Genomic DNA, 24,754 nt, shown 5'->3' with positions numbered 1-24,754 from the left:
TAAAAATATAAATAAAATTTAATTTGAGTAAAGTTAAAGAACATTTCAGTGAACTAAAGATCATTTGTTATGCGGACTATAATATTGAGTGTATAACAAGTGTACATGTGGCTAATATGTGTGACTCTTTATCATTGTCAGGGGGCTATCAAAAATGTAGCTGGCCAAGCGCAGGTGGCAAGCACAAGTAACACGTTTCTTTATTTTTCAGAACAAGTGTTTTAGAATTTGTTTTAGGTGGGAATCAGCAGTTTCGGCAGGATTCGCAAGATGGGACTTTGGAAGTGACATCTCGCCAGTGGTAGCCACTCCATTAGAATCTCCTGGACTCGCCCCCAGGACTCTGATGAGTCCTGGTGGGCGGGTCCAGGGGATGACACTGCTGGTGGGGGAGTGGTGGGCACTCCCTTTACTGAGCATCAGGCGTTTGGCCGGCCATCTCAGGCCCCCCAAATACATCATGCGCAGTGAATCTCTCTCCAGCCCCAGCTGCGTTGCTGGGGCTGAAGAGAGCGGGCACAGGCTCCCAGTCCACCTTGGAGCACAAGTTGCTGGTGCTCATGCCAATCCTGAAGCAGCTTTCTTGAGAGAGCAGTTTCAGGATTGGCCGCAGGGCAGGCTGGGAGCCTGTTGCTAGAGCCAGAAGCAGAAAGACCTAATGCAGGAGAGGGCAGCAGCGCTAAGGTAAGTTGTTTTTTTATTATTGTTTTTTTTGTCCGCGAACCCTCCCCACCTCCTTCATCCCCACCTTTCTCCTCCCTCCTCTGGCCCGGCCAGCCTCACCACTTTGGCAGGGGAGGGGCCACTACTGCATCTCACAAGACTCACCGCATCTCGACTGTTAAAATGAATCAGCCAGTCTATATAAGGAAGCCTCGCCCTCATTGTGTGCTCACTTTTTCGGTGGTTTAGAGTGAGCAGAAACAGAGCAATCAGTAGAGGCTTCATCTCCTTTTCGCCCAAGCCAACATCGGTGAGCAATTGCTGTAGTTGCTGGGTTCAGGAAATGTGGAATCCAGGGTCAGTTTCCTGATCAAGTAATCTTGACCAGATTCATAGCTGTTCAAACGCTAATCATCCTATCAACTGAAATTTGGTATGACTAAAAACTTAGATATTGTGAATCTCCCCTCCACAGCTGGGTCTCCAGTGTCAGCTGCCCCCCCAGCCCCTTTTCTCAGTGTCTATCTTGTATACTTTTGACTACTTGGTCTGTTGAGGATGGACGAAGGGCCTGACTGGTTTGATAGTATAACTTCCTTACGTACACATGTGGGTCTAGAGCACGGGTCCTCAAACTGGGGTTGGGCCCTGCTAGGGGACCTCAAGTGATCCCAGGGGGGTGCTATGCTCTGGCCAAAAGAAGCATTATGCGGATAACAGTGCTTTGTTTTCTGCAGAAAAAAATGAATGTCAGTAATCCGCTCTGTAATGGCCATCATTAGCTTCTTTTCACATTTATATCCTGACTGGGAGAAGGTGTCAAATGGGAAGGGGCTCCAAATATTCTTCGAAACCCCCACCCTCATTTCTAATAATCACACTGTGGATACTTTTACAGTTAATAAGGCCCGCCTGAACAGAAGAGAATGTTTAGAAATCATGCATTTAATTGCATTTTCAAAGTGCAATGTTTAAATAAGTATAGACATATTTAAACAGTGGCAGTTTATTAGAATAATTGTGAAAATGTTTGAGGAGGGTCCCAGTGATTATTTCTTTCTCTGGGGAGGGGGGCTTGGCATAAAAAAAGTTTCAAGATCACTGGTCTAGAGAATGCCTGTCTGACCTCAATGAAGGTTCCTGAAGGGAGCAAGCGCCCATTCGTTTATAACCAGTAGCTGCCACCTCACTCTCGTGGGGCTCCTGGTCAGTGTTTGTAGCGCTATAATTGGGGTCCTCCCATCCCACAACAAAGACCAGGTTACCGAGTCCACTGCTTTAAAAAAGTTCTCAGGCACTCCATACAGTCTGTTCTGTGGCAGATATAGGAACTTAGGCAGCACAATCATTTCGTACAGGGAAGCCCTACCCGTCAGGGATAGCGGGAAAGACCGCCAGTGACCCACATCTTTCCTGTATTCGTTGAGGACTTGTCCCAGGTTGTCCCAGTGGAACTCCGTGGGGGCCAAGGCAGTATTGGCTGCCGCTAAGGGGCGCCGGGCATCAACCCAATGCCTCCCTCTGCCACTACTGCTTGCCATATTACTGCTCTTATATGAAAACATACAATCTCACGGATCATTTGCTTGCAAGTAAAAGCCAAAATATTACCTTGTCAGCAGGAGAAGGCTTCACTACCTGTATTGCACATGTGTTAGGCAGGGGCTATTACAGCCTGGCCTCACATATACACAATACATATCTGACATGCTGCACTAGCATCACATAGGATTTTTACTTCTGAGTTTAGTAGGGTAATTGGCCTGTAGGAGGCACATTGATCTGGTGGTGTTCCCTCCTTGTGGATCAGGACAATAATGGTGTCCTAAAATCCTGGGGTAAGCACCCCTCCCCCTTGTCTTCATACTACATTTTGCATATCGAGTCATTCATTAATCTCCAGAAGCAGCGAAAACATTTGAGGGGGAAGCCATTTGGCCCAGAATTTCCCCCCTCTGAAGTTGGTGCATGAAATCCCTGATTTCTTTGGTGCTGATCACCCTTTCAAGTGCCACTGAGTCCTCTCAATCCACAAACGGGGTGGGCAGATCCCTCACAAACCCCATAGGTCATCACCCCGCACACCCAACCAGGGGCTATATAGGTCTGTGAGATGAGCTGCAAAGGCCTCAAAGATTTCCTCGCAGACTGCACCCACACCCCTTCTCCGTTGATTACCTGGTGTATCCAGCATCTCCCCTCGTCACGACTCCCCAAACATTCTAACAGTTTGCTACCACGCATAATTTGTGTGGTTTGGACTGATAGTGGGCCTTCGCCTCGTCCTCCCTTAAACATCTATATTCTTTCCTAGTTATGGCAATACAATGTAGGAGGTCAGGACTGGGTTGACGCGTGTACCCCCTTCTTATTCTGTCATTGTAGCCTCCAATTCGGTTCCTGCCCTTACTTTCTCCTTCCTTTTTCCTGTAATATGGGATACCAAGCTCTCTCTTGTTACCACTCTGCAAGCCTCCTAAGTCACCATTTCTGATGGCACAGACCCCGCATTCTGCCTGAAATATGACTCTGCACTGGTCATCAGCAAACCGTCTAGTTTTTTGGTCTAAGATTGGTACCGTAGTAGTCCCACGATACTGGCAGGGAGCCACTCATAAAAAAGGTTTTAATTCTAATAATGTATAATAGTGAAAAGGATTTGACTGATGGATAGGACTGGGACGGATATAGGCCCGGGCACCAAAATAAAAGCGGCCCATGTTGGTGAACTGAATCGCTAAAACGTGGCACATTTTTGCAAATTGTGGAAGTTTGGAACTTGTAAAGACATGCTGTATAAGTGTTTTGCCCTGTATGGAAGACTACATCGATTCAAGCTTGTTGTAGGTAATTGCTTTAATATCAAGGAAATCAATATCAGAACCCAGCCCAGCAGACCATAAAACTGGCCCCCAAACAGCCAAATAAATGGCCCACACTGACTTGTCAGACCAGCTCGTTGGGCACTGCCAATGCGTCCCTTACTAGAGCCTTGGAAGGAAGGAGGAGGGAAGTCTGCTCAGGTCTTGTTCTCTTTTTGGCTGTGACAAATGATGACAAGCAGTGTGGCAGAGTCCCAGTAGAAAAGCACTATCTGTTGGCCACTTTCACAGCTCTTTGTGTGTGTACATTTGCTAATAGCTGCCAGGCACACAGCAACAGCTGAGGAAGGCACTCAAACCTTGGAGGCCTCCTGGAGGCTGCTTTTTGTCAATTAGGACATTCCGCCATGATGGAGTGGAATGTTTTAAAAGTCCTGCAGCCTGCATACAGGCTATACCAGCCATTGATGTCATTTGAAATGTCATCAATGATTTTGTCAGAACTGCGTTCACAGGGCCATGGGGCAAGCAGGAGCTACTGGGACCAACCGTGGAGGTTGAGCCCTTCTACTCCTGTTGTCCTGAGGCCCAACCTACTATGGATCCTGAGGAACTGGGCCAACTACTCTTCAGTACTTCTCAGTGGAGGCGCAGATCAAGCAGTCCAAGGCTTCTTATGGTATGAAGGTCGACACAGAGGGGTTGAAGAACAATGCTCACAGCTCAAAATACGCTCGGCAGCAGCAATAAATTATTGTCCAGTCAAATACGTGCTTTTATGAAAAAAGGAGTATTTATATATGAACACAAAGTAAAATACGACATTCACAAACAATACACACAGTTTCCTGAGGTCAGGTCTCCAGTGTTTCATAGGCTGGTGCCTGAGTCCCACTCCCCTCTTTCTAGCGATAGCGGTTATCCCCTATTCACTATAAATGACATTCAGGTTAAGCTCCACTAATTGTCAGAGTCTCAGGAGTACCACGCCGACTCTTTATTGAAGTCAAAAGTGTTCCAGCACTAAAGCGCTATCTGGCAGGCAAGTACACTGATAAATCAATCTTAATCGGACCAGCAGGATCCGAGCGACTGCCTCCGGTAAATCTCTCACACGCAGGCTGGGAGGGCTATTCTCTGGTTCCTTCAACGTGGTCCTGCATGCTCCTCTGATGCTGGTAAGTTCCTTGGAATCCTCCCCACGGTGAGGGGAGCAGTGCAACGCTCCTAGTGCTGCTCTTCAGTTGTGGCTTGGGCCTTCTCGGGTCACCATGATTGCCTCCTACCTACTCCGACGGTCTAGACCAGACCATACTCCTTGCCATGTCTGGGTGCCCCCCGGTATACAGGGTCACAGTTCTTCCTCTGCACATGGGCTACGGCCACCACAGCAATCTTCATGGCAGCCCCACCAGGCATACTAGTTGGTGTCTTGGCTCCGTACATGGGCTACATACTGTTTGGCATGGCAGCAAGCTTCATGGCAGCCCCACCTAGCATACAGGGTCACCGACTTAGCTCCGCGTACGGGCTCCAGCCTGATCGGCATGGCAGCAATCTTCAATGCGGCAATAATCAATTCTGTGCAATAATGTAAACAGCTCAGATCAGAGTGGCCCCTCTTGGCATACCGGGGTCACAACTTTTCCCTGCACTCGGGCAATGACCCGAACAGTGCAGCAGCCACATCCTCACACCTTACTACAAGGATTCAATCGCCAGGATTCCCCCCACTGGACTTGTTCCCTCCAATGTTCTCCTCTCCCTCACAGGGCACACTTATCTTGGCAAACAGGCAGGAGCTGGTACTCCAGGCTTCAGCAGCAGGTGGTCTTGAAATCCCTGGGTGATGTCCCCTCACCCAGATGGGAGATTAGCAGACCTTGGCCCCCAGCCCTGGTCACAAGCATAAGACTTGGAGAGCTTCTCCTCTTACAGCCCGATTGGCTGCTTGACAGTTGACAATTTTAGGGGACTCAAGCTCCCCTTTTTATAGTCCATTTCCAGACACTAAATGTGATTTAGACTCTGAGTCTTTGACCTTGCTGTTAGGGGTCTGCTCCCTTTTGAAGTGCCCACTCCTCTGCCCTGCAGTCTGTCACAGCAGGAGCGACTCCATATCTGATAGCCCCACAACACAGGCCATGGGAGTGACAAGAGGTTCATGCACGTATGCCAGCCACAGCGATATTTGTATCAAGAAGGTTACCCCATGGCCTCAGTGCTACTCTTTATGATTCTCTTATCAGCCCCATCTCCTTCCTGAGATGTGCTCTGGCCCGTCCCAGTGACCTCTCTCTGAATCAAAGGGCACCCTTTGAAGTATACTGAAGAGCCTGGCTCTCCCTTTCTCGGGTGTGTCCCATCTGGCTTACAGGAATGCAGTAATCCACAGATCTGTCTAGGGGGATTTCATCTATGTCCTCTCCTCATGTTCCTCCAGTCGGCCCTGGCTCCCCCAAAATGGAACCCAGAGTTTTCCATGTATTATACCATTCACAGGCACACATACACCTAACACATGCATATAGCATACATGCACTGCACAGCACTACATCCTTCATGTATTGTACCATTCAAAGGCACTCATCACCCAGCACATGCATATATTATGAATGCACTGCAAGGCACTGGCATACATAACCCCCAGTATGTGTACCACACATGAACTGCACAGCACTCCACACCAAACCGATGCAGGCCAAAGGTTATATAAGCAACTAGCAGGCGAACTTTGAATAAGTGAGCCTATAGCCTTTACTCCAGTGACACAGGAAAAAAGTACAGTTCACTCCTGATCCCCACATGGTATGATGCCACCACTGCGCTCAAGCTGCTTAACTCCTGAAAAAGGCATAAAGACCGCAATCAGTAAGACAGGCCTATGTCATGGCATATACGCATGTTCTGTGCTCGCCCATGACAGCAAAAACCAGCATTCGGGATCCAGATATCATTACAGCCGGGGTACTCGGGGAAGGGGTGCACGTTCATCATGCGAAGAACATTTCCATCGCAACAGATGTCATCAATTATGTAATTTAATAGTTCAGTTCAGTTTATTTATTGTTTCAGCTTGCAAGTAAGTCATACAATGATGACCAATAAGTTAACAAACTACAGATTCCATAGCTACATATCACACATTGAAAATTTAAATATAACAACAGGATCATACGGATAAAACCATGCAATCATTGTTGCTCTTGATTGTACCGGGAAATTAATAAAGGTCTGTGTTTAATAGTGTTATAAGCCAATCCAAATCATTGATGGTTTTAGAATATCAGTCCTTCTCACTGACCTTGTCTGTGCAAATAGATATTAAAATGCATTCATATGAACCATGGCCTAAAATTTAATGAATCTATACCAATAAAAACCTAGGATGCCTTTGGGCAGATACATATAACCTAACAACAAATAACCAACAGAAACATATAACCTACAACAAACTAAGTGCTGTCTATAATAGTCGTGTGAGCCAACTCTAATCTTTAATGGCCTTAAAAAGTCAATCCATCTCACTGGCCTTGTCTGTGCAAATAGCTATTAAAGTGCATTCATATAAAGCATGGGCTAGAGATGCAGGGCGTCCAGACAATAAAAACTTTGGCTGCCTCTAGGCAGGTACCTTGCCTACTAAAAGGTGAAGGAGGCAATTTACTTTTATTCAAAAATTCCAAATAAAAAGAACAGTTACAGGTGTCTTTAACTGTGCAAAAAGCTAATAAAGTGCTATGTGAGATTATCTTAAAACCTAACGCTAATCTTGATGCTGAGGTAATTCAGTTTTAACTCCATTTTGTATTCTGTCGCCATTTTGTTGCCCTCACTCAGGCAGCTTGGTAAACCGAGTGTTTTTGCCCTTTGTACTGCCACGTGTCAAATAACCTTCCCTTCCTTGTTGTGAAGCCAATTCCAGGAACTAGCCAGACTGACTAAATCCCTGCCTATACTGACTAATCCTTGTCCCAACTATTTGTCGGCCTTCAGTATTCTTTCTCCGCATTATCCCATTTTGCAAGTTGTCCTTTGAAGCACACAAACATGTCCTGCCGTTACTGATTGACCTATAGGTGCTGTCATTGATTGACTTATGGGGTTGGGCAAAAACACGACTCAGGGGGGACGTTCTGGTTACATGATGCCTTGTTTTTAATGTTTTCCTATTGGCTAATATTTGGCAGATCTTGTATGTCCATATTGGCATTTTGCATGCTTGCATGAGCCAGGACTGCCCCTTTCTTTTATGCTGAGTATGTAACCCTCACATATATAAGGCCCCAGTGTTCTGCTCTCTTTGGACTGCCTCATTCAGTTGCTGCGGCTTCTGGGTGACATAGTCACACTCATTTTGAGTTTAATAAAGATGTTCTTTTATATTTCAGTTTCTGTGCCAACTTCTTTTTTTTATAAGTTTAACCCTGAGAAGGAGTTTTGAATTTCTTCAGTTGGTGCCCTCTGTGAGGCTCATTAGGAGTGGCTATCTGAGGGAGCGATCTTGTCAGGAGACTGAAATCTACTGAGGAGGACAAGACAGGACTCTACTAAGGAGGTACTCTGTGCACGGAGATTCTGGGGATTCACTGTCTCTGCAGCCCAGTATATTTCTGATCTTCCTGATTTTGATCCTCCACATGATATCACTCCTGACTGAGAACTTTTTTTTTGGCGTGAGTATTCTAAAAAAAGACTTGGCAGTTAGAATTTGGACAACCTTTTTATTAGTAAGAGTCGTTATGAATTTATGTTGCCCATCTTTGGATTTGTATTGGATTGATATGCAAATTGCAATTTGTGTAGGCAGGTCATGAGGAGATTTTTCTCTACTTTGTATAAAATTTGAACGGTGCAACGTACGGAGAGTACCTTAAGCACTACTTTGATTATAAATACTTGCATATTCTGCAGTATTTTTTTGGCATGCCTGTTTCAAGCTCACATTGAAGAATGTGTTGCTTTTTTTTTTGAAGGTACCATAGTGAGATGTGAATTAAATTAGCCGGCTCCCATGAGGGAATACCTAAATAGGTTTAGGTATAAAAACATATTTCTTCCTTGGTGATACTGTATCCCCAGGGAATTAAAATATGGACATAATACATTCATGGATCGTTTGTTCTGCGCAATCTTATGAATGGAGTGTATTTTGGCTTCTTGGACATATAGCAGTCTGTTGGGCTGTTTTTTTTGCAGTCTTTTGGAACACTATTAAGAAGCGTTTCTTGTAAATATGACTTGCAACTAGTATGGTTTAAGTACAGTCTGTGGGCTGTCCTTTGTTTCTGTCCTAAGTGTTGATCTGTGGGTTAAATGTGTGTTTCTGTGGGTTAAATATATGTGTCCTGAGTGTTTGACCCCTTTCTGTTTATGTCTGAAATGAGCTCAATGTGTGTTTGTGGTTTTTCTTGATGTTTTCAGTCTGTTAAGCAAAATATCAGTTAATTAATATTAAGTAGAAATTAAATAAAAATCCAGAAATGAACCATGTGATATGCTAAATAGCTATATGTTGCTATATAATTTATAGAGTAAGCAATTATGCACATGTACAAACTGTTAAATGCTTAAAAAAATTAAATTAAAATTTACATTCTAATAGACAGGAATGTTTACTCAGCCAGGACTTCGCCCTCAGTTGAACACGGGTGAAACTTTGCATTTCAAAATGTTGTTTTAAAAAGGTTCCAAAACTAAGGTTCATTATTTTGTATTACAGGAAGACATTTCAATTAAGGGTTTCCTCTCTTTAAGCATTTTTATAAGAATATTTTTGGTTCTAATGTTAAAATAATTGTTCTGTTAAAAAAAAAAAAAAGTGGCGAAGAATTTTTTTTTGTCATGTTTTAAGTTAGGCTTCTGTGCTTAGGCTTATAAATGAATGCATCTAAAATGATAGGCAAGGGATGCAGCTTGCTTTTATATGTGAAATTATCAAAAATGATTGGGTTTATCAAAAATAATTATTAATTATGAAAAATAATTATTAAAAATAAGTGCTTCTAAATTCATTTTTTTACTATTCATAAAGCTTAATACTCATACTGTGACCTCCTAGCATTATAATTTAATTTAAGTTGTGTTGTACTGCATAATGAGGACATTTGTATATGGAATTTCCCTTGGCGCAGGCTTAAAAAAACTAATTTTTCTAAAGGATTTGCAAGAGATATGTCTAATGTCCAATATCTGCAATCTGTAAAGAACATTCTGAGGATGATTAATATGTAGCACAATTATAGGATATTTATTTTTAAGTGCCCCAAATATCAAAGTCGAAATTGGGTAAAATAGACTATTTAACAGCATTCTTGCCCTTTACAATAGCTTTAAAGTTCCTTAGGCTTCAGTAAATGCATATATTTAGGTATAATACAAATTTGCAGGTTGTTCCCATTTGGGGTTGCTTTTAATGTCTCAGTGAGCGAATGTGCCCAGTGCAGAGGTTTGGGTTTAATATCAAGATTGAAGGTTCTAACTCTAGCTAGACCTACTGAGATGTTCATCCTTTTAAGGTTGATGAACTACGTACCGTTGCATAGGGTAGTAACAAACATTTGTTCTAAAGCTAGTATGTTATGTTATTATGTTCTGTGAGTTATTCACAGTAAATGTTTTAATAATTTAAGAATAGAAATAAATTGTAGCCCCAAAAAGAAGTAATATATATAACATGTTTTTTAAAAGGGTTAATTATTGCAGGTTAGGAAGAGTTAGGAAGGTTTTTTTGTCTGTGACAAGCTTCAGGGTGAGGAGAGAGACAGGGCTGAGGAGCACAGAACGCGAGGCAGATTTTGACCTTGAGGTCAGTAAGGTGGGAGTTAGGAGTGAGTGTAAACAGATGGAGAAACCATTGCTTGGAAAAGCTTCTCTGACAAGAAGACATTAATGCTTGCACACTATAGGAACCTTGAAAAGTGGCGGGGACCAGGAATGCTGGCAGAGGCTGGATAGCAGCCCAGAAAGTTCTGCTGAGGTGTTATTCTTAGCTCTTGGAGGACTGTGCAAGGTCAAGAAGTGCATTCCTGCACGGCCTCGCTCAAAGCAGGGCCTCAAGGGGGTGATACATTCATATTTTTGCTTTTGAAAATACTGTCCATGTAGTTGCCTTAATTTAAGATGGTTGGTTACAATTGATATTTTGTGTGTTATGTGAAGTATCAGCAGTAGGTTGAAACAAGATGATTTTTTTTGTATGACTTCTTTGAAAACAAAACAAAATGTTTGTGTGTTTTCTATGTTTTTGCATTTTGTCCTTCTATGAATTGTTCCTGCTGGTCCTGTGTGTCAGAAGCGACACAGTAAGTTATATTTGACAGCCGGTCACCACTAACTGGTGACCAGCTGTCAAACGGAGGGTTAGGAAAGTAAAAAAAGTGTAATTTTCATTTTAAGCCTGACAAATTAAGCAGGCCCGAATATTGGGTTTTGGGCTGCAGGTTCATAGTGCATAAAGTACACGACATGGTGTTGTGAGGAACTGGAACATTAGCTGAGATTACAGTATATGGTGTAGGGGCCAGCGGTAGAGTTAAAATTTGTGTACTATTTTGACTTTTGTGTATCACCCATACTCTTGGTATTGTGTCACAAACTTGACTATCACCCAAGTAATTTTTCGTTCTTCCTATAGATTTTTCTTTTGCCACTTCTCCCCTGATTGATGTTGCATTGTGCCTAGTTATTGGAGATTTTAGCTATGTCCTAGTCCCATTTCTCTTTTTCGAATTCCTTTCACCAATCAGCCCTTTTATTATTATTGGTGTATTGTTCAGGTTCACATTTCCAGACTGTAGTAATGTACCAGGGACCCCCATATTATGTATAATTACCTTTTTGTATGACCAGACTGGTTTTTAAGAATTTTCTTTAGGCCTACTTCGATGTTTTCCAGTCTGACTGTCAGGGTAGTGATGGACTGGTTAACTGACTCAATACTATAGTAAGACAAGTTTTCCACCTCAATAGGAGATACCTTTTTTGAACATGACAAATTTTCAATGACTATTTTAATTTGGTTTTTTACCCTTTTGTTCCTGCTGCTTTAATTTTCGGTGGGATCAGATGTGTTCTAAATCATGGAAATACCAGGACTCTCTAGTTCTTGTCTTTTGTTTCCACATTTGATTATTAGCCTGTGTATTGCATAGTGCACCTGATGCACAGTTATTAAAGGGAGGTATCTACATGTTCCTGATAATCTGTGTCATGTGATTTCTCTTTTGAGGTGTTCTAGATAAGGAATTTAGGAACACCTAGACGTAATCATTGAAAAAAAAAAAGAATAATAATAATGTTTACCCCATTAGGCAATGCCACCATGCGATAGAATTCCCATGTAATTATCTACCCTCAGATGGCAGAGGATAATGAAGGGTACCCAATTTGAAGAGACTAGAAGTACTGTCTTTGAGAATGACAGTGTATTCTAGACCAGAGTTGTCCTATGGCGTATGGTCACTCCCTTGCAGATTGTAGGCCACCTGCTTGCAGTCCTATTGTTAAATACAATGAACTGTTTTTATACTAAACTGAGGGAAATTAACAACTGTGTCACATTTCCTACGTCACTAGATTCTGCGGGAATTAAGTCATAATAACCTGCAGAACACTGATTTAGGCCTAATTCCCATCAGTGACAGCTACAGATGAAAGACGGACGTCTTGGCCCTACAGTCCCAGCACCCAGAAAGTAGCAAGGCTGGACAGCGATCGCCAGCGCGCCATCAATGGTATCTCCAAAGCATCGTACTTGCTCCATCAGACAGCGTTGGACATCACAAAACCAGAGTTTCAGTGTAAAAGAGCGAAAGAGAAGGATCCCTGTTGTTGATGGCAGAGCTGGTTTGAGGCTTCAGTTTTCTACCTGTCATGTGCTGGTAACCTCTGACAGTGTGCAGTCCCTTGAGCCCCTTGGCCTGAGTTTTGGCCACCCCCCCTCTCTTTTCTTTGCTCCAACGGAAGGGCAGTGCACCGGAGGATCTAAGGCACTACATGATGAAAGGAAAATTAAATGAAAGAGCAGCCCAAACATCCTCTGACACTGAATAGCGAGTGTTGGAGCCTGAAAGAGTTGCTGAGCATGAAAGTCTGTTGCTCTTTCCGATTAATAGTACTTGGGTCTGCACGAGATGATCTGTGCCCATGACCAACGAAGAGCACAATATCTGTAGTGCCTGCCGCAGAGGAAATATATTGGTGCACTGCCTTGAGACATTGAGACTTTCGAGTAAGCTGTGAGTGTTTGCCAGGAGGGCACTCCAACGGATACTGAGAAGCACTATTTTCATGGAAGGCCTGAATGAACAGAAGCAGATTTGATGGACGATAGAAGCTTACCAGAGAGGCTTAGAACGGACTTTGGCATAGTTATGGTTGCACAAGCGGTTCCCGTGCAATTGCATAGAATGGGTGTTAGGAGACTGATTCTTATTGTTTTGCTGGCATTGTTTTAGAGTAGTATTCTGTTTAGTAAAAGCAGAATGAGGTCTATCCTCTGTTGAAGAGTATCCCCATTTCAGCTGAGAGCATTGATAAGGATCGCCACTGTTTCACCTGAGTATACAATAGTCACTGAAATGCATAAGAGCCCTGAAAAGGTTCTCTAAATAATTTTAGGATTTGCTTTTGCCTAGGGTTGTGAAAAAATGATAATCCTGTTTGTAATAATGGTCATTACTTTCATCTGCTATCTGAATGTTAATTATGACTCGATGCTTTGTTCTCTTTGTACCCCTGTTGATAGCTTACATATACCTGCTTAAATGAAATGTGTAGAATGGAAAATGCTCACCTAGCAATGAATTAGGATTTGCCTGAGTAATGGCAAAAGGAGGGTCTGAGGTAATTCAGTTTTAACTCCATTCTGTATTCTGTCGCCATTTTGTTGCCCTCACTCAGGCAGCTTGGTAAACCGAGTGTTTTTGCCCTTTGTACTGCCACGTGTCAAATAACCTTCCCTTCCTTGTTGTGAAGCCAATTCCAGGAACTAGCCAGACTGACTAAATCCCTGCCTATACTGACTAATCCTTGTCCCAACTATTTGTCGGCCTTCAGTATTCTTTCTCCGCATTATCCCATTTTGCAAGTTGTCCTTTGAAGCACACAAACATGTCCTGCCGTTACTGATTGACCTATAGGTGCTGTCATTGATTGACTTATGGGGTTGGGCAAAAAAACGACTCAGGGGGGACGTTCTGGTTACATGATGCCTTGTTTTGAATGTTTTCCTATTGGCTAATATTTGGCAGATCTTGTATGTCCATATTGGCATTTTGCATGCTTGCATGAGCCAGGACTGCCCCTTTCTTTTATGCTGAGTATGTAACCCTCACATATATAAGGCCCCAGTGTTCTGCTCTCTTTGGACTGCCTCATTCAGTTGCTGCGGCTTCTGGGTGACGTAGTCACACTCATTTTGAGTTTAATAAAGATGTTCTTTTATATTTTAGTTTCTGTGCCAACTTCTTTTTTTGTTAGTTTAACCCTGAGAAGGAGTTTTGAATTTCTTCAATGCCTTAAAGTGTCAATCCTTTCCAACTGCCTTACCTAGAAAAATGGCTTATAAAAATATATTCTTACAAAACTTGGCTGTACCAAGGGTGAACCTCAAAAGACAACACTAACACTTTTACTAATAGCCTGCAACTCACATATAAAGTGGAACCTAGAAGTAAACTTTGTTGAAGTGTAAATCATGACAGTTAAGAACCTTTCATAAACAATGTATCAACTACCTCTAAAATCGTAAAACACAAATGCATCAATATTGAACATACTGCAACCTCTAACAATGCTGTTGTGTGTACAAAGTGTAAATGGAATTTTAAAAACAGAAGTTCAAAACAATGGTGGCAAATGATTTTGCTTAATGCGCAAGCTTGTTATGATTGGTAATCTCATGTCTCTAGTTTATATCCAATCGTCTGGCTTTCCATGCAGCATATATGTAGGATGCTGCAGTCTGATAAATTTCTGAACAATCTATTCTGTAGCAAAGTGTTAGTGCACCTTTGCAGTTCCCTGTATTATGTTCTAAGAACAGAGTGATGGAGCAAGGACTCATAGAAAAGAGACTTGCTCGGAAGCAATCCTCTCATTTAACTCCCTAACAGTGTATTAATTATGTATTTTGTAAAACTAATACGCATTACATCAATCTGAGGGCTGGAGAAGCTTGCCTATGTGTTTACTAACGTAAGTAACTCGAGTGAAGTTCTAAAATGGCTGCTAACGGGAAATCTTTATTGCGCATGCGTCAACTGCATCTACGCAATATGACAAGCTGTCGCTTGTAGGGAAATACTAAGATGGCGGATTAAAAGCTCAAATGCATGGCATCTGCTTCGCTGAAAATAAACTAATCTATTTTATTAATGCTAATGCGGGGAAAGCATGAATAAATAAATGGGATTAGAGTAGAGAAGGGTGGCATACAAGGGAAACCATTTATTCTTGAAAATAATATTTGTCTTTCTGACTTTCATATTAATGCACATTTGGGCCTCTCGTATGAGTCCAGAGTCTGTTAGTCACATGACCTCCGCGCATGCCTGGTGAGATTGAGCTGGAAGAGTGATGATACACTTGAACGCGATCCAAGGACACAAACGTTACATACCCTGGGAACAGGCACTGAAGACCTCTGGATGAATAGATGTACTTGACAAAATAAACAAATGTTTCTAATAAAATGTGAATACGGGTGGGAATAACGTTTTTGGAATAAAAATTAAGGGGTTGGATCTTTGAACAATAGAATGATAGACTAAGATGAAATATAAGCATGGTGTGATGATCTTCCCCCCTTGCCTGTCCAATCAGAGCTAGTATTGTTACGATATTGAAACATTAATGGGTGGTACATGAATATTGAAGGGTATAATTGAGGTAGTCTTAGTTAGTTAGTCAGACGGAGATTTGTTGAATGCTGCAGAGCTCGGGATGCTGTCAGAGTAACGAGAGATGCTGATGAAGAATTGAATGCAGAACCATCTATCTTAAATTAATTGATTTAGAAGAAGATCGCGGAAGAATCTCGAGGAGGAAGAGAGTGTCAGAGAGGGGTGCTACGCAAGCGTCGGTGTTAGAGAGGTCATCTATCCTGTCCTGATTCCTGTCCTGAAGCCTTTGTCACCTGATCTTTCCTGGGGGACCCTTACCAGCACTTTGGCCAGGGGGTCGGTTTTCACACCATCCTAGGTAACTATTATTTTCGTGAATGTACAGATGTTCTTCTCTCTCTATCCTCTCCTTTATGAGCATAAGTCATTGCAAGATATAAAGTATGTGTGTGATGATTGATTAATTGAATCTTCCTTCCTATGAGTGACGGAGACTGTAATGTACTTTGAGGTGGTTCACATGAAAATTAGTTTAGATAAAGATTTACAAATTTGCCCGAGTCTGTGGTTATTTCATTGCAATAAGAGAAATAATTCATGTCATTTCACCATCAACTAGTTCAACTAATGGTCCATTGACCAGAGGAAAGAACTTTTTAAACTGTGAAAGATTAGTTGAGGAAAAGAGGTGACTAACCTTGAACATTTTTGAAAATCATAAAATTTGACTCCAGCGGTTTTACTAGACTGTGTGTATGTGTGTTTATGGGCCCAGGTGAGTATATGGTAGTGGAGTATCTGTTGCTGGTAAGCCGCTGGATCAAGAGGACGGAGAGAAAACTTTCTTCGAGTTAATGATGTAACATAGAGAAGCATAAAATGCATGAGTGTTTCTTGGCCACTGAGAGGGCAGTTGCACGAGTCAGGACTCTGCCCAGAAGCCCTGTGTAGGAATGGTATGCCGCTAGGTGGTTATACTGTGCACAGAGTCCAGAGATTCCCCACAAGTGTACAGGGCTCAATGTAAGGCCAAAGTGCTCTATTAGTGGCAGTGTGGGCGAGCAGCCTTAGGCCTAACACAGAGGAGTGTTAGACATTTATTGCACAACATTGGCCAATAAGGGTCACATAACTCAAGAAGGAGATCCACACCAATTTTGTAAAAATAAGCTTTGTTTCAAGTTTTATTTTAAGGCCAAGATCTGCGCAAAAAGGTAAGTAAGTTTTTCAGGAAAAATACTTTAGTCTTTTGAAAGTCGACAGTGCTATTTTTGAAAATTCAATGTTATCCTATAGAGGAAAACAACAATGCAGTTTTACATTAAGTACTCAATTTACAGTTCCAGTCTTCAGGGATTAAAATCATCAGAGGGCAAGGTTCAGGTAAGCACAAAGTCTGCACCATCAGTGGCACAGGGGCGGCCTGGTGCAGAGGTCAAATTCGGTGATAGGCCCAATGCGTTTCAATAGAGACTGGGGTGCTTGGAGCCAATCTGCTTGCAGGTAGGTAAGTCAGTTGCAGGGGCCAAGCTTTGGGGGTTAGAGCAAGCACAGGGGTGGCCACAAAGCCACACCAAACATACACCACCACCAGCACAGGGGCAGCCGGGTGCAAGGCACAAATACAGCATCGGGCACCCAGTGCTTTTCAATGGAGAATTTGCTTCAGACAGGATTTGCACCGGAGGCAGCAGGAGGGAGGCCAGACACAGCAGAGGTAAGTAGAGATGGGGGGGTCATAGGGGCACCGTCGGTTCAGCTTACCAAGGTCCGGGTGCAGGAATGTCCTCAGATGTCGGATTCTTCTTACCAGAACTGATCGCTGTCAGGAGGAGCCTCTAGATTCAGTCTGCAGGCGTTGTCGTAGAGCCCAGGAGGGGTCAGACAATGCTGGACTTGAGGGCAGGATCACTGGGGAACCTGTTTTGGATCGGTGGGCCACCTGGACACGGGCCGCAGGTGTCAGGTGTAGATTGGGCAGGACTTGCGGTTCCGGAAGGCACCAGAGTCCTTTGTGTAGGTTTCTTGGGGACATATCCGCTGTACTTGGGAGTCTCTGGCCTTTGTCGAAGGGCAGGCAGTTTTCTTCAGCAGGGCCGGACTGGGAACCGAAACCGGCCCTGGCAAACTGCTCAGGCGGCCCCCCTGAGGTGAATGAGGGGGTCCGGCCGAGCTGTTTGCAAGGGCTGGTTTCGGCCTATTTTGTTACAGGGGGCAGATATTGCCGCCCCCCGGTAACAAAAACGGACCCCCACCGGTCCAAAACCGGCCCCCCACCCTGGTGGCCCCCTGGGGAAATGCCCGGTGCCCGCTAAGGCCAGTCCAGCCCTGTTCTGCAGGTTCTGGGAGTTGCTGGCAGCAGGACAGGCGTTGTCTTCTTTTGCAGGGTTTTTGGAGCTGCTAGGGCTGGGGCCAATTCGGTAGGCATCTTTAGACTTCGCTGCATGGTGTCTTCTTCATCCTTCTTAGGTCGGCAGGAACTAGTTTCCAGGTCTGGGGGAGCCACCTAAATACTGAATTTAGGGGCGTTTTAAGGGAGTAACAGGTAGGGCCAATGGACACTTTACCTGAGATGACTACACCCTCATTTATGCCACCCTCCTGTAGGAGGGGGCATAGACCTAACCCTGATTAGGGGTTCTCCCCATCTTCAAGATGACAGGGAGTGATATATGTGCTTCACCTCGCCTACCCCACCTTACAGGTGGCGTTGGGAGAGGTGGGCACACCTCCTATTCTCCTACGTGTTTCCACCAGTTCTCCCGCCGAAAGTGGATGTGCAAACAGTAGGCTGCCCTCTGCTCAAGTTGAAGCTTCCCTCTCAAGCACTCTGCTCATCCTGAGGGAGGAGGTATGACACCTCGGCCCAGGATGTGCATTGTTTCTGGTCCCAAAGACCAGAAGCTCTCGACCCAGGGGTCCAGAAAGATGCCTGGTGATGGCAGGCTGCCCACAGCCAGTCTGTGACCACACCAGGGTTAATAGGTTTTCAGGAGGCACCCAAGTTGTCGAGTATCCGGCCCATATACTCTGTGTGGCTTCCCTGGCACTTACAATGTGCAAGAATGGACCTAAATTTATTCAGATATGCATACACCTGCGGTATAGTGCCCCCTGCCATAGGGCTGTAAGGCCTGCTAGAGGGGTGACTTACCTACACTTTAGGCAGTGCTATTTGGCTTGGCACACAGGTAGTGTGCCATGGACTTTGTTGTTTTCTCTGCACCAGGGCACGCATGCTGCAGTCGCAGTCTGCATGGCCTATGTGAGGGGCCCCTACGGGAGCCTCTTCAGTCCCAATGCCCTAGGTACCAAGGTACCATTTACTAGGGACTTACAGGGGGCCTGAAGGGACAATTGCGGAATAAATTTAGGGAAAGACAGCAGGGACCCAGTATTGTACAGTCAAAGTTGTATCAAAAGTTAGGCGAAAGCTGTGGGGGGGGGCGGGTACTGCAAAAGAACCCCATTTTCTAACACCTTGGACCAGGTTTTTGCAAAAGACTGGGTCTGTAGGGTTTCTAGTCTGAACCTAAGCTATAAAGCCCTTTTCTCTGTCAAGGAATGGTTCTTACAGGGGTTAAGGTTTTCAGAGCTAAGTAATTTGTAAGTAAAACACTTTTCTTAGCCTTGTGCATCTGCCACATACAGGCCCAATATTTATTTTTCGCCATTTGTAATGTGGCTTTATTGATCATTTCTGAACAGTCTATTAACGTGAGAATGTGCTCAACGTGTCTAAACCTATGTAAACCTATGTAGTCTGCTGCAATTATGGCTTTTCAGGAGATCCATCAGGATCTTCTGGTAGTTTACGAGGGCCGGAGTAGACTAGACTCAATCCAGTAGTCTACAGGACGAAAGGTTATAATGCTCTCCACAGATATTATTCCCAGTACCACTCCTGAGTACTACCATTAGAGTTCCTTGGCCTTGATGTAACAATTTCCTCAAATGGGAATTTTCCAATTTTTTTAGAACCTGCCCATTTGTGTGAACCCATATTTCGGCACCATACGAACTTGCTGCCACAGCTTCTGTTTTAAATCCGGTAAGTGCTGGTTTTATTAGGCAATTTTTTCAGTTGTTTGAAAATCTCCATATTGCGCCAGCCTGTTGGGACAATATTGCCTTGGACTTGGCTGCTCGGGTGCCCCAGCAGAGCTGGTCGCCAATCCGAATACCCAAGTAGTCATAGGTTTCAAATTGTTCGATTGGTTTCTTGCAGATCCTGAAGGTCGATTTTAATTTAGCTTTAGATTTTATTATCATAAATGTTGTTTTCTCTGTGTTGCTAGTTATCTTCTGCAAAATAGTTGAAAGCCTTCCAACAGCCGATGCATTGACAATTCTGTTCGTGCCAGGAAAACTACACCATCTGCGAACATCAGGATTGGTATGCGATCAATCGCCAGCATAGAAACATCGAGGAAGAGGTCAGCCAGAAACTTCCCTATGACATAGATGTAGATTTTAAATAGTGCTAGGGCTAAATGCAGCCCTGCCTAATGCCTGTGGCTAGTTGTGCATTTCCCCTTGCTTCCATATTTCACTTCTGCTGTGCTGCCAGTATTTAGATTGATTAGCAATCTTAATAGACTATTAGGTACAGCTTGTTCCTCAAGGATGCTCCAAAGAACTGACCGATCAACACTGTCAAAACTGTCTTTAGATCTAAGCAGCAGAGAAAAACAAAAGAATTCCGCAGATCTGCGTACTTCAGGCAGGTCATGTACAATCTCAAAACTTGGTCTATTCTACTGTGCCTCTTGCTAAAACCAGGTTTGAGGTGTGACATAATGTGGTTGTCTTATATCCATGACTCCAGCCGTGACAACAGAAGTTTGCCGAATATTTTGCCTGCACCGTCCAGTAAGGAAAGTGGACGATAGTTAGAGGGGTCGTCTCTCCCCGTTTTGTGAATTGCCACAATCATGGAGGACCTCAAGGAGTCAGGCCTCACACCTTCTGCAAATATGGCATAAAACACCAATGTCGCGGGGTCCAGCCACATGTCCAGATTGTATGTAAACACATTGTCTGGGCCAGCGGCTTTGCAGAATTTTTGATGTTCGATGGAGTGAGCGACTTCCATTTTTTTAAATGTGTCTTTTGTACGATGGTATTAGCACAAGGAAGGTATACCAGCATGCTTACTCTTTTGGGCTCCATACAGTTCCTTGTATGTGTTGCCCTTTTCTGCCTCAGTGGACTTTCAACATAGCGAGGCGAAGTGCCCTACCCATCTTACATGGCTTATATTGGCCTCCAGAGTTCTGGCCGGACCTTCACAGCCCCAGCGTCTGATTTCCCAGTACATTTTTTGCATCCTTCCAATGAATTGTGGCATGTAGAGCTTGCCAAGCCTTGGTACATTGGTTATTCTTCTTGTGTTTTATAAGTTGTTTGTAGGCCTTTCTGGCTTCCAGTAATTGTGCCTCTCCCCCGGATCTTCCTTCTATTTTGAAGGGCTGGTGTAAGTTCTTTCTTCATTTTTAAGCAATCCTCATCATCCCAATGAAGATAGGAGTCTTAGGTTGTTAATTCCCCTCTTTCTTTATGATCCAGTGATATTTGATTGGTAGCTTGGAGCAATAGCTTGAAAGATGCAATTATTTTGGACCTTGGTACCTTAGCCTCCATGCTCAAGGTTTTGTGCTACAATTTTCCCTGCTGATTAGAGAAAAGATAGTCTGTTTTTAATTCGTTCCCCACGCTGTCTGTCGGTTCCGCGGCATCCAGACATCCAGACAGCGTGGCGAACAGATTAAAAACAGACGAAGGACCCTTAAATTCTAGACACTTCACAGTGTCTTCTGAAAAATGCATAAAAGACCCTACTTTATACAAGACATGTTTATCTATAATACAGATTTGCTCTTATCAGGTATATAAAACCACCTACAGAGACAAGCATATTACGTCTTTGATATTATTAGCCTCCTGCTGCATAGAAATAGAGAAAGTTGAGATTGTCCCCTGATGAAGGCACCTCAGCCAAAACGCACATAACTTCCATCTACCATCCTTCCCACTGTTTATGGTTCATCTGGATCCCCCTTTCTGTACATGTGCAATGAAACAAATTATTTGATTATCTCTATAAATTAATTGCACTGTTTTCTCTTGAGTACATGACTGTATTGAGTTGTGTTTGTTATGTATAAAAAAAATTAAAATGATCTATTGTAAACTGAAAAAATCATGTTTTGATACTATAAACGAAAAAATACTAAAATAAAAAGTTTTCGGTAAAATAAACACAACTTGGTCATAGTCATTATCCTACACTAATGCACAATGTTGTTATGCACTATTATTGTTATGTTGTCCTGAGATTTATGATCATCTGATTACTGTACACTTGTTTCTAGCATCTTTTTTTCCCTTTGAAGGTAAAGGTTCTTTTAACATTGTCCATAAGACCAGCTATAGCCCAGATTTGGAGTCCACCCATTGCTCTTCCTTTTTGCTGTCTAGTTGCGTGGGTGTTAAAGGAGATAACCCCTCTAGACCAAAGTTTCCCTAGACCCAAGGTTCTTGCAGGCAGCAAATGTCTACCATGTCTCCCACCTTTTTATCTAGCCCTGCTATATTCCAGTTTATATGCTCAAGAGAATTGACCGCAGGGTATGTGGATCATTGTGTTTCCTATAAGTGACTGCATGGTCGCCCAGCAGTAATAATGGGATCCCGCCTGTATTGATGCTCTTCATTTGAGAGATTAGGAGTGATTCAGGGCTGACTGTCTGGTAAACATTGTGGATCTGCCACTACGCCTTGACTTGTCGCCACACGGAACATCTGTTTCTTGAGAAACTCTGTTGATGGAAGAAAAAGAGAAGGGCCGCATGCTCTATTCAGGATGGAATGATTGACAGGTCATATGTCAAAATTCGGTCTTTGGTACTTTTTTAATCCCACCTCAAACATTGGACGATATGGTTTGAGGGCGGCTTGACAGGTATTACACCCAAGTTGCCAGGTCTTTGGGATGGGTCCACAGCAGCATTGTTACACCATAGTGTTAGAGTCTGTTCTCTTCCCTTAGGGTCCAGCTGTTGCACAAAACCTACTCTAATCAGGTCATTAATTATTTGAAGTGATCCTGGTAGTGAATTTGCCAATTTAAAGATGAGCATCAGAGCGCCCCTAATTAAGAGAGTGATGGTGGATAGTGGGGCACGCTTCTATGGTCTCATGTTGCAATTACTCACTCTCTACCATATGGTTGATGTTTCGTTGATGGTTTGTTTCTTATCATCACACCATGTGCTTCTGCTCCTTGGTTTATCTGTTGCAAATCTTTATTATTAGCTGTGTTACTTCCTTTGGTTCAGCTGAAACAAACTAAGACAACAGCATCCAGAATGCCTTAGTTTTCCAATGAAAGCCTAAGCAGGAAGCCTTAGTGCCCTACCAAACTTGCAATTGTCCTGCCAGAATACCAACCAAGAGTGGACATAGAGGATTTCATACTCCTTTAAGCCTCAAGGCCCATTAGGCTGAGCTTCACCTTTGACAGATAAAGGCCATGGGTCCCCTGAGCGGGTTGCGCACAATGGGCCTTGTGTGACTGGTTGGGCTTTGCTTGCGTAGATACCAGGCAAGTTACCAAAACTTATGTCTGGAGCTGAATACACTTGCTGATACAAAGAGGAAACACAATGACCTCAGGTCAAACACTGGTGGAGATGGATGCAGGTCCCTAAGTATTCTCAGAAACTAAAGCCCAATCCCTGACCAGTAAGGCTCCTTGAGCAGGCATGTCCAAAAGGGCACTTAAGTCGCACCCTATGGTCACAGAAAGAAGTAAATATTGGCAGTGAGGAAAGGGGCCTTGGACTGTTGGATCAACTCTATGGGGGATATTTACAAGAAAATGCCGGAGCATGGTGTTATGCCAAATTTGGCAGCGCTGCGCTCAGACATTTTCAAAACAAAAGGAAGCGCCGTATTTAAAAAAAATACGGCGCCCCCCCCCTGCGTTTCCCTAGCGCTAGTGCTAAAAAAGCTGCCTACCACAGGTGTGGGCACCCTGCCACAATGTGCAAGGGTGCCTGAGCTGCAGGAGTGATTGTTTATGTGATGAAGGAACACCTTCCTGCACATAAACAATCAATACTTGCACTTTGCTCTTTCTATGTGAAAGAGCGAAAAACGAGGAGCTATAAATGATTTCTCCCCGTATCCCCACTCTAAGACCGGGTATTACCTGGACTTAGTTTGTGGCTTAGAACCACCATATAAATATGGGGAATGGCACAACACCACGGGAGTGTCCAAAAAAGTGACGCTCCGGTGGCGTTGGGAGCTTGTAAATATGCCCCTATATATCTTGGCAGAGGACAGCCCTTTATGTACTTTTTCAAAAGACTCTCTCCCCTGCAAATACTCTCCCTTCTCTACCTTGAGAAAAGAACTAAAGAAGCTCTCAGTTTGGGGGATCATGCTATGTAGGGAAGAGCTTTATGTTGGTAAGTCTAACTCTGGAACCTGCCTTTTAATACCTTCGCATGAGCTGGCGAACTAGTGGACTACCAAGAAATTTGTTTTTAAGGCAGTTCAAATGATTATGAACGATTAGGCGGCCCATCCAAACCACTGTCGCCCACTGCGCTGCGCATGTATCACTGCTGCTAGATAACTAAACTTCACTTTAGCTGCTGTTACTGGTCCACCATTTGAGAGTAGCACTTTGCAATACTTTAGCTAGTACCCTACCAGGGATCAAAACACTTCATAGCCCTGTTTGCACAAGTTTCGGTGCAGCTATATTTTTAGACATTTTTTTTTTTAGATTTTCCTTGCGTATACTGATACTTAACTCCTTTTCACATCTTTGTCTGTCTGCGTCTATATGCACTCGCTTTCCACCGTATGGCCGGCAAAGATTTTAGCCTTTCACATAAGCATATTATTGTTTCAACATGACCCTTGGCAGCTATACCCAATTCCATTTGCACATTCTGATATTTAAGTTTACTTTTAATGAACCCTGGTTACTAGTGACTTTATGTATCTGTTCTTCCAACATTCAAATATTGAAAAGATTTTAATTAATCATACAATAAAGTATTTTGACTTGACTACCTTCGCATGCACACAAAATAGCGCCCCCACCAGACTCCCCTCCAGGCTTCAGTAGCGGTGCGTTCTCCACCCCCCTCAATGATACCTGTATGCACACGCAGGTGTGTCTCTAGTTGGTGCTTGAGGCTGAACTTCTTGCCGCAGCTCGCGCACTCGTAGACTTTCTCGCCGGTGTGCACGCGCTTGTGGTTCCTTAGAGTGATTTCATCACGAAAGTAACGGCTGCAAAATTCACACTCAATTTTCTTTTCTCCTGTATGGGGGAAAGAGAGGGAGGGCAGTTGAGACCAGGGAGGAAGGGAGTGGGTGAGGGGTGACAGACTAGGAGAA

At 43.6% G+C, this 24,754-nt stretch overlaps 1 protein-coding gene across 1 annotated transcript in view; it reads right to left on the bottom strand.

The window, feature by feature from the left end:
- LOC146809107 (zinc finger and BTB domain-containing protein 16-like) overlaps nt 1-24,754 on the bottom strand; it is a 435,238-nt gene that overhangs the window by 18,257 nt on the left and 392,227 nt on the right. Inside the window, exon 7 of the mRNA XM_085615909.1 lies at nt 24,510-24,677. Within this exon, the coding sequence (XP_085472035.1) occupies nt 24,510-24,677 (168 nt within the window). The remainder of the gene's footprint in view (nt 1-24,509; nt 24,678-24,754) is intronic.

The sequence above is a fragment of the Triturus cristatus genome, chromosome 7, assembly GCF_964204655.1.
Source record: "Triturus cristatus chromosome 7, aTriCri1.1, whole genome shotgun sequence".
In the NCBI taxonomy this organism is placed as follows: domain Eukaryota; kingdom Metazoa; phylum Chordata; class Amphibia; order Caudata; family Salamandridae; genus Triturus; species Triturus cristatus.
The sequence above is the reverse complement of the archived record's forward strand: the minus strand, read 5'-3'. Positions and strand labels throughout refer to the sequence as shown.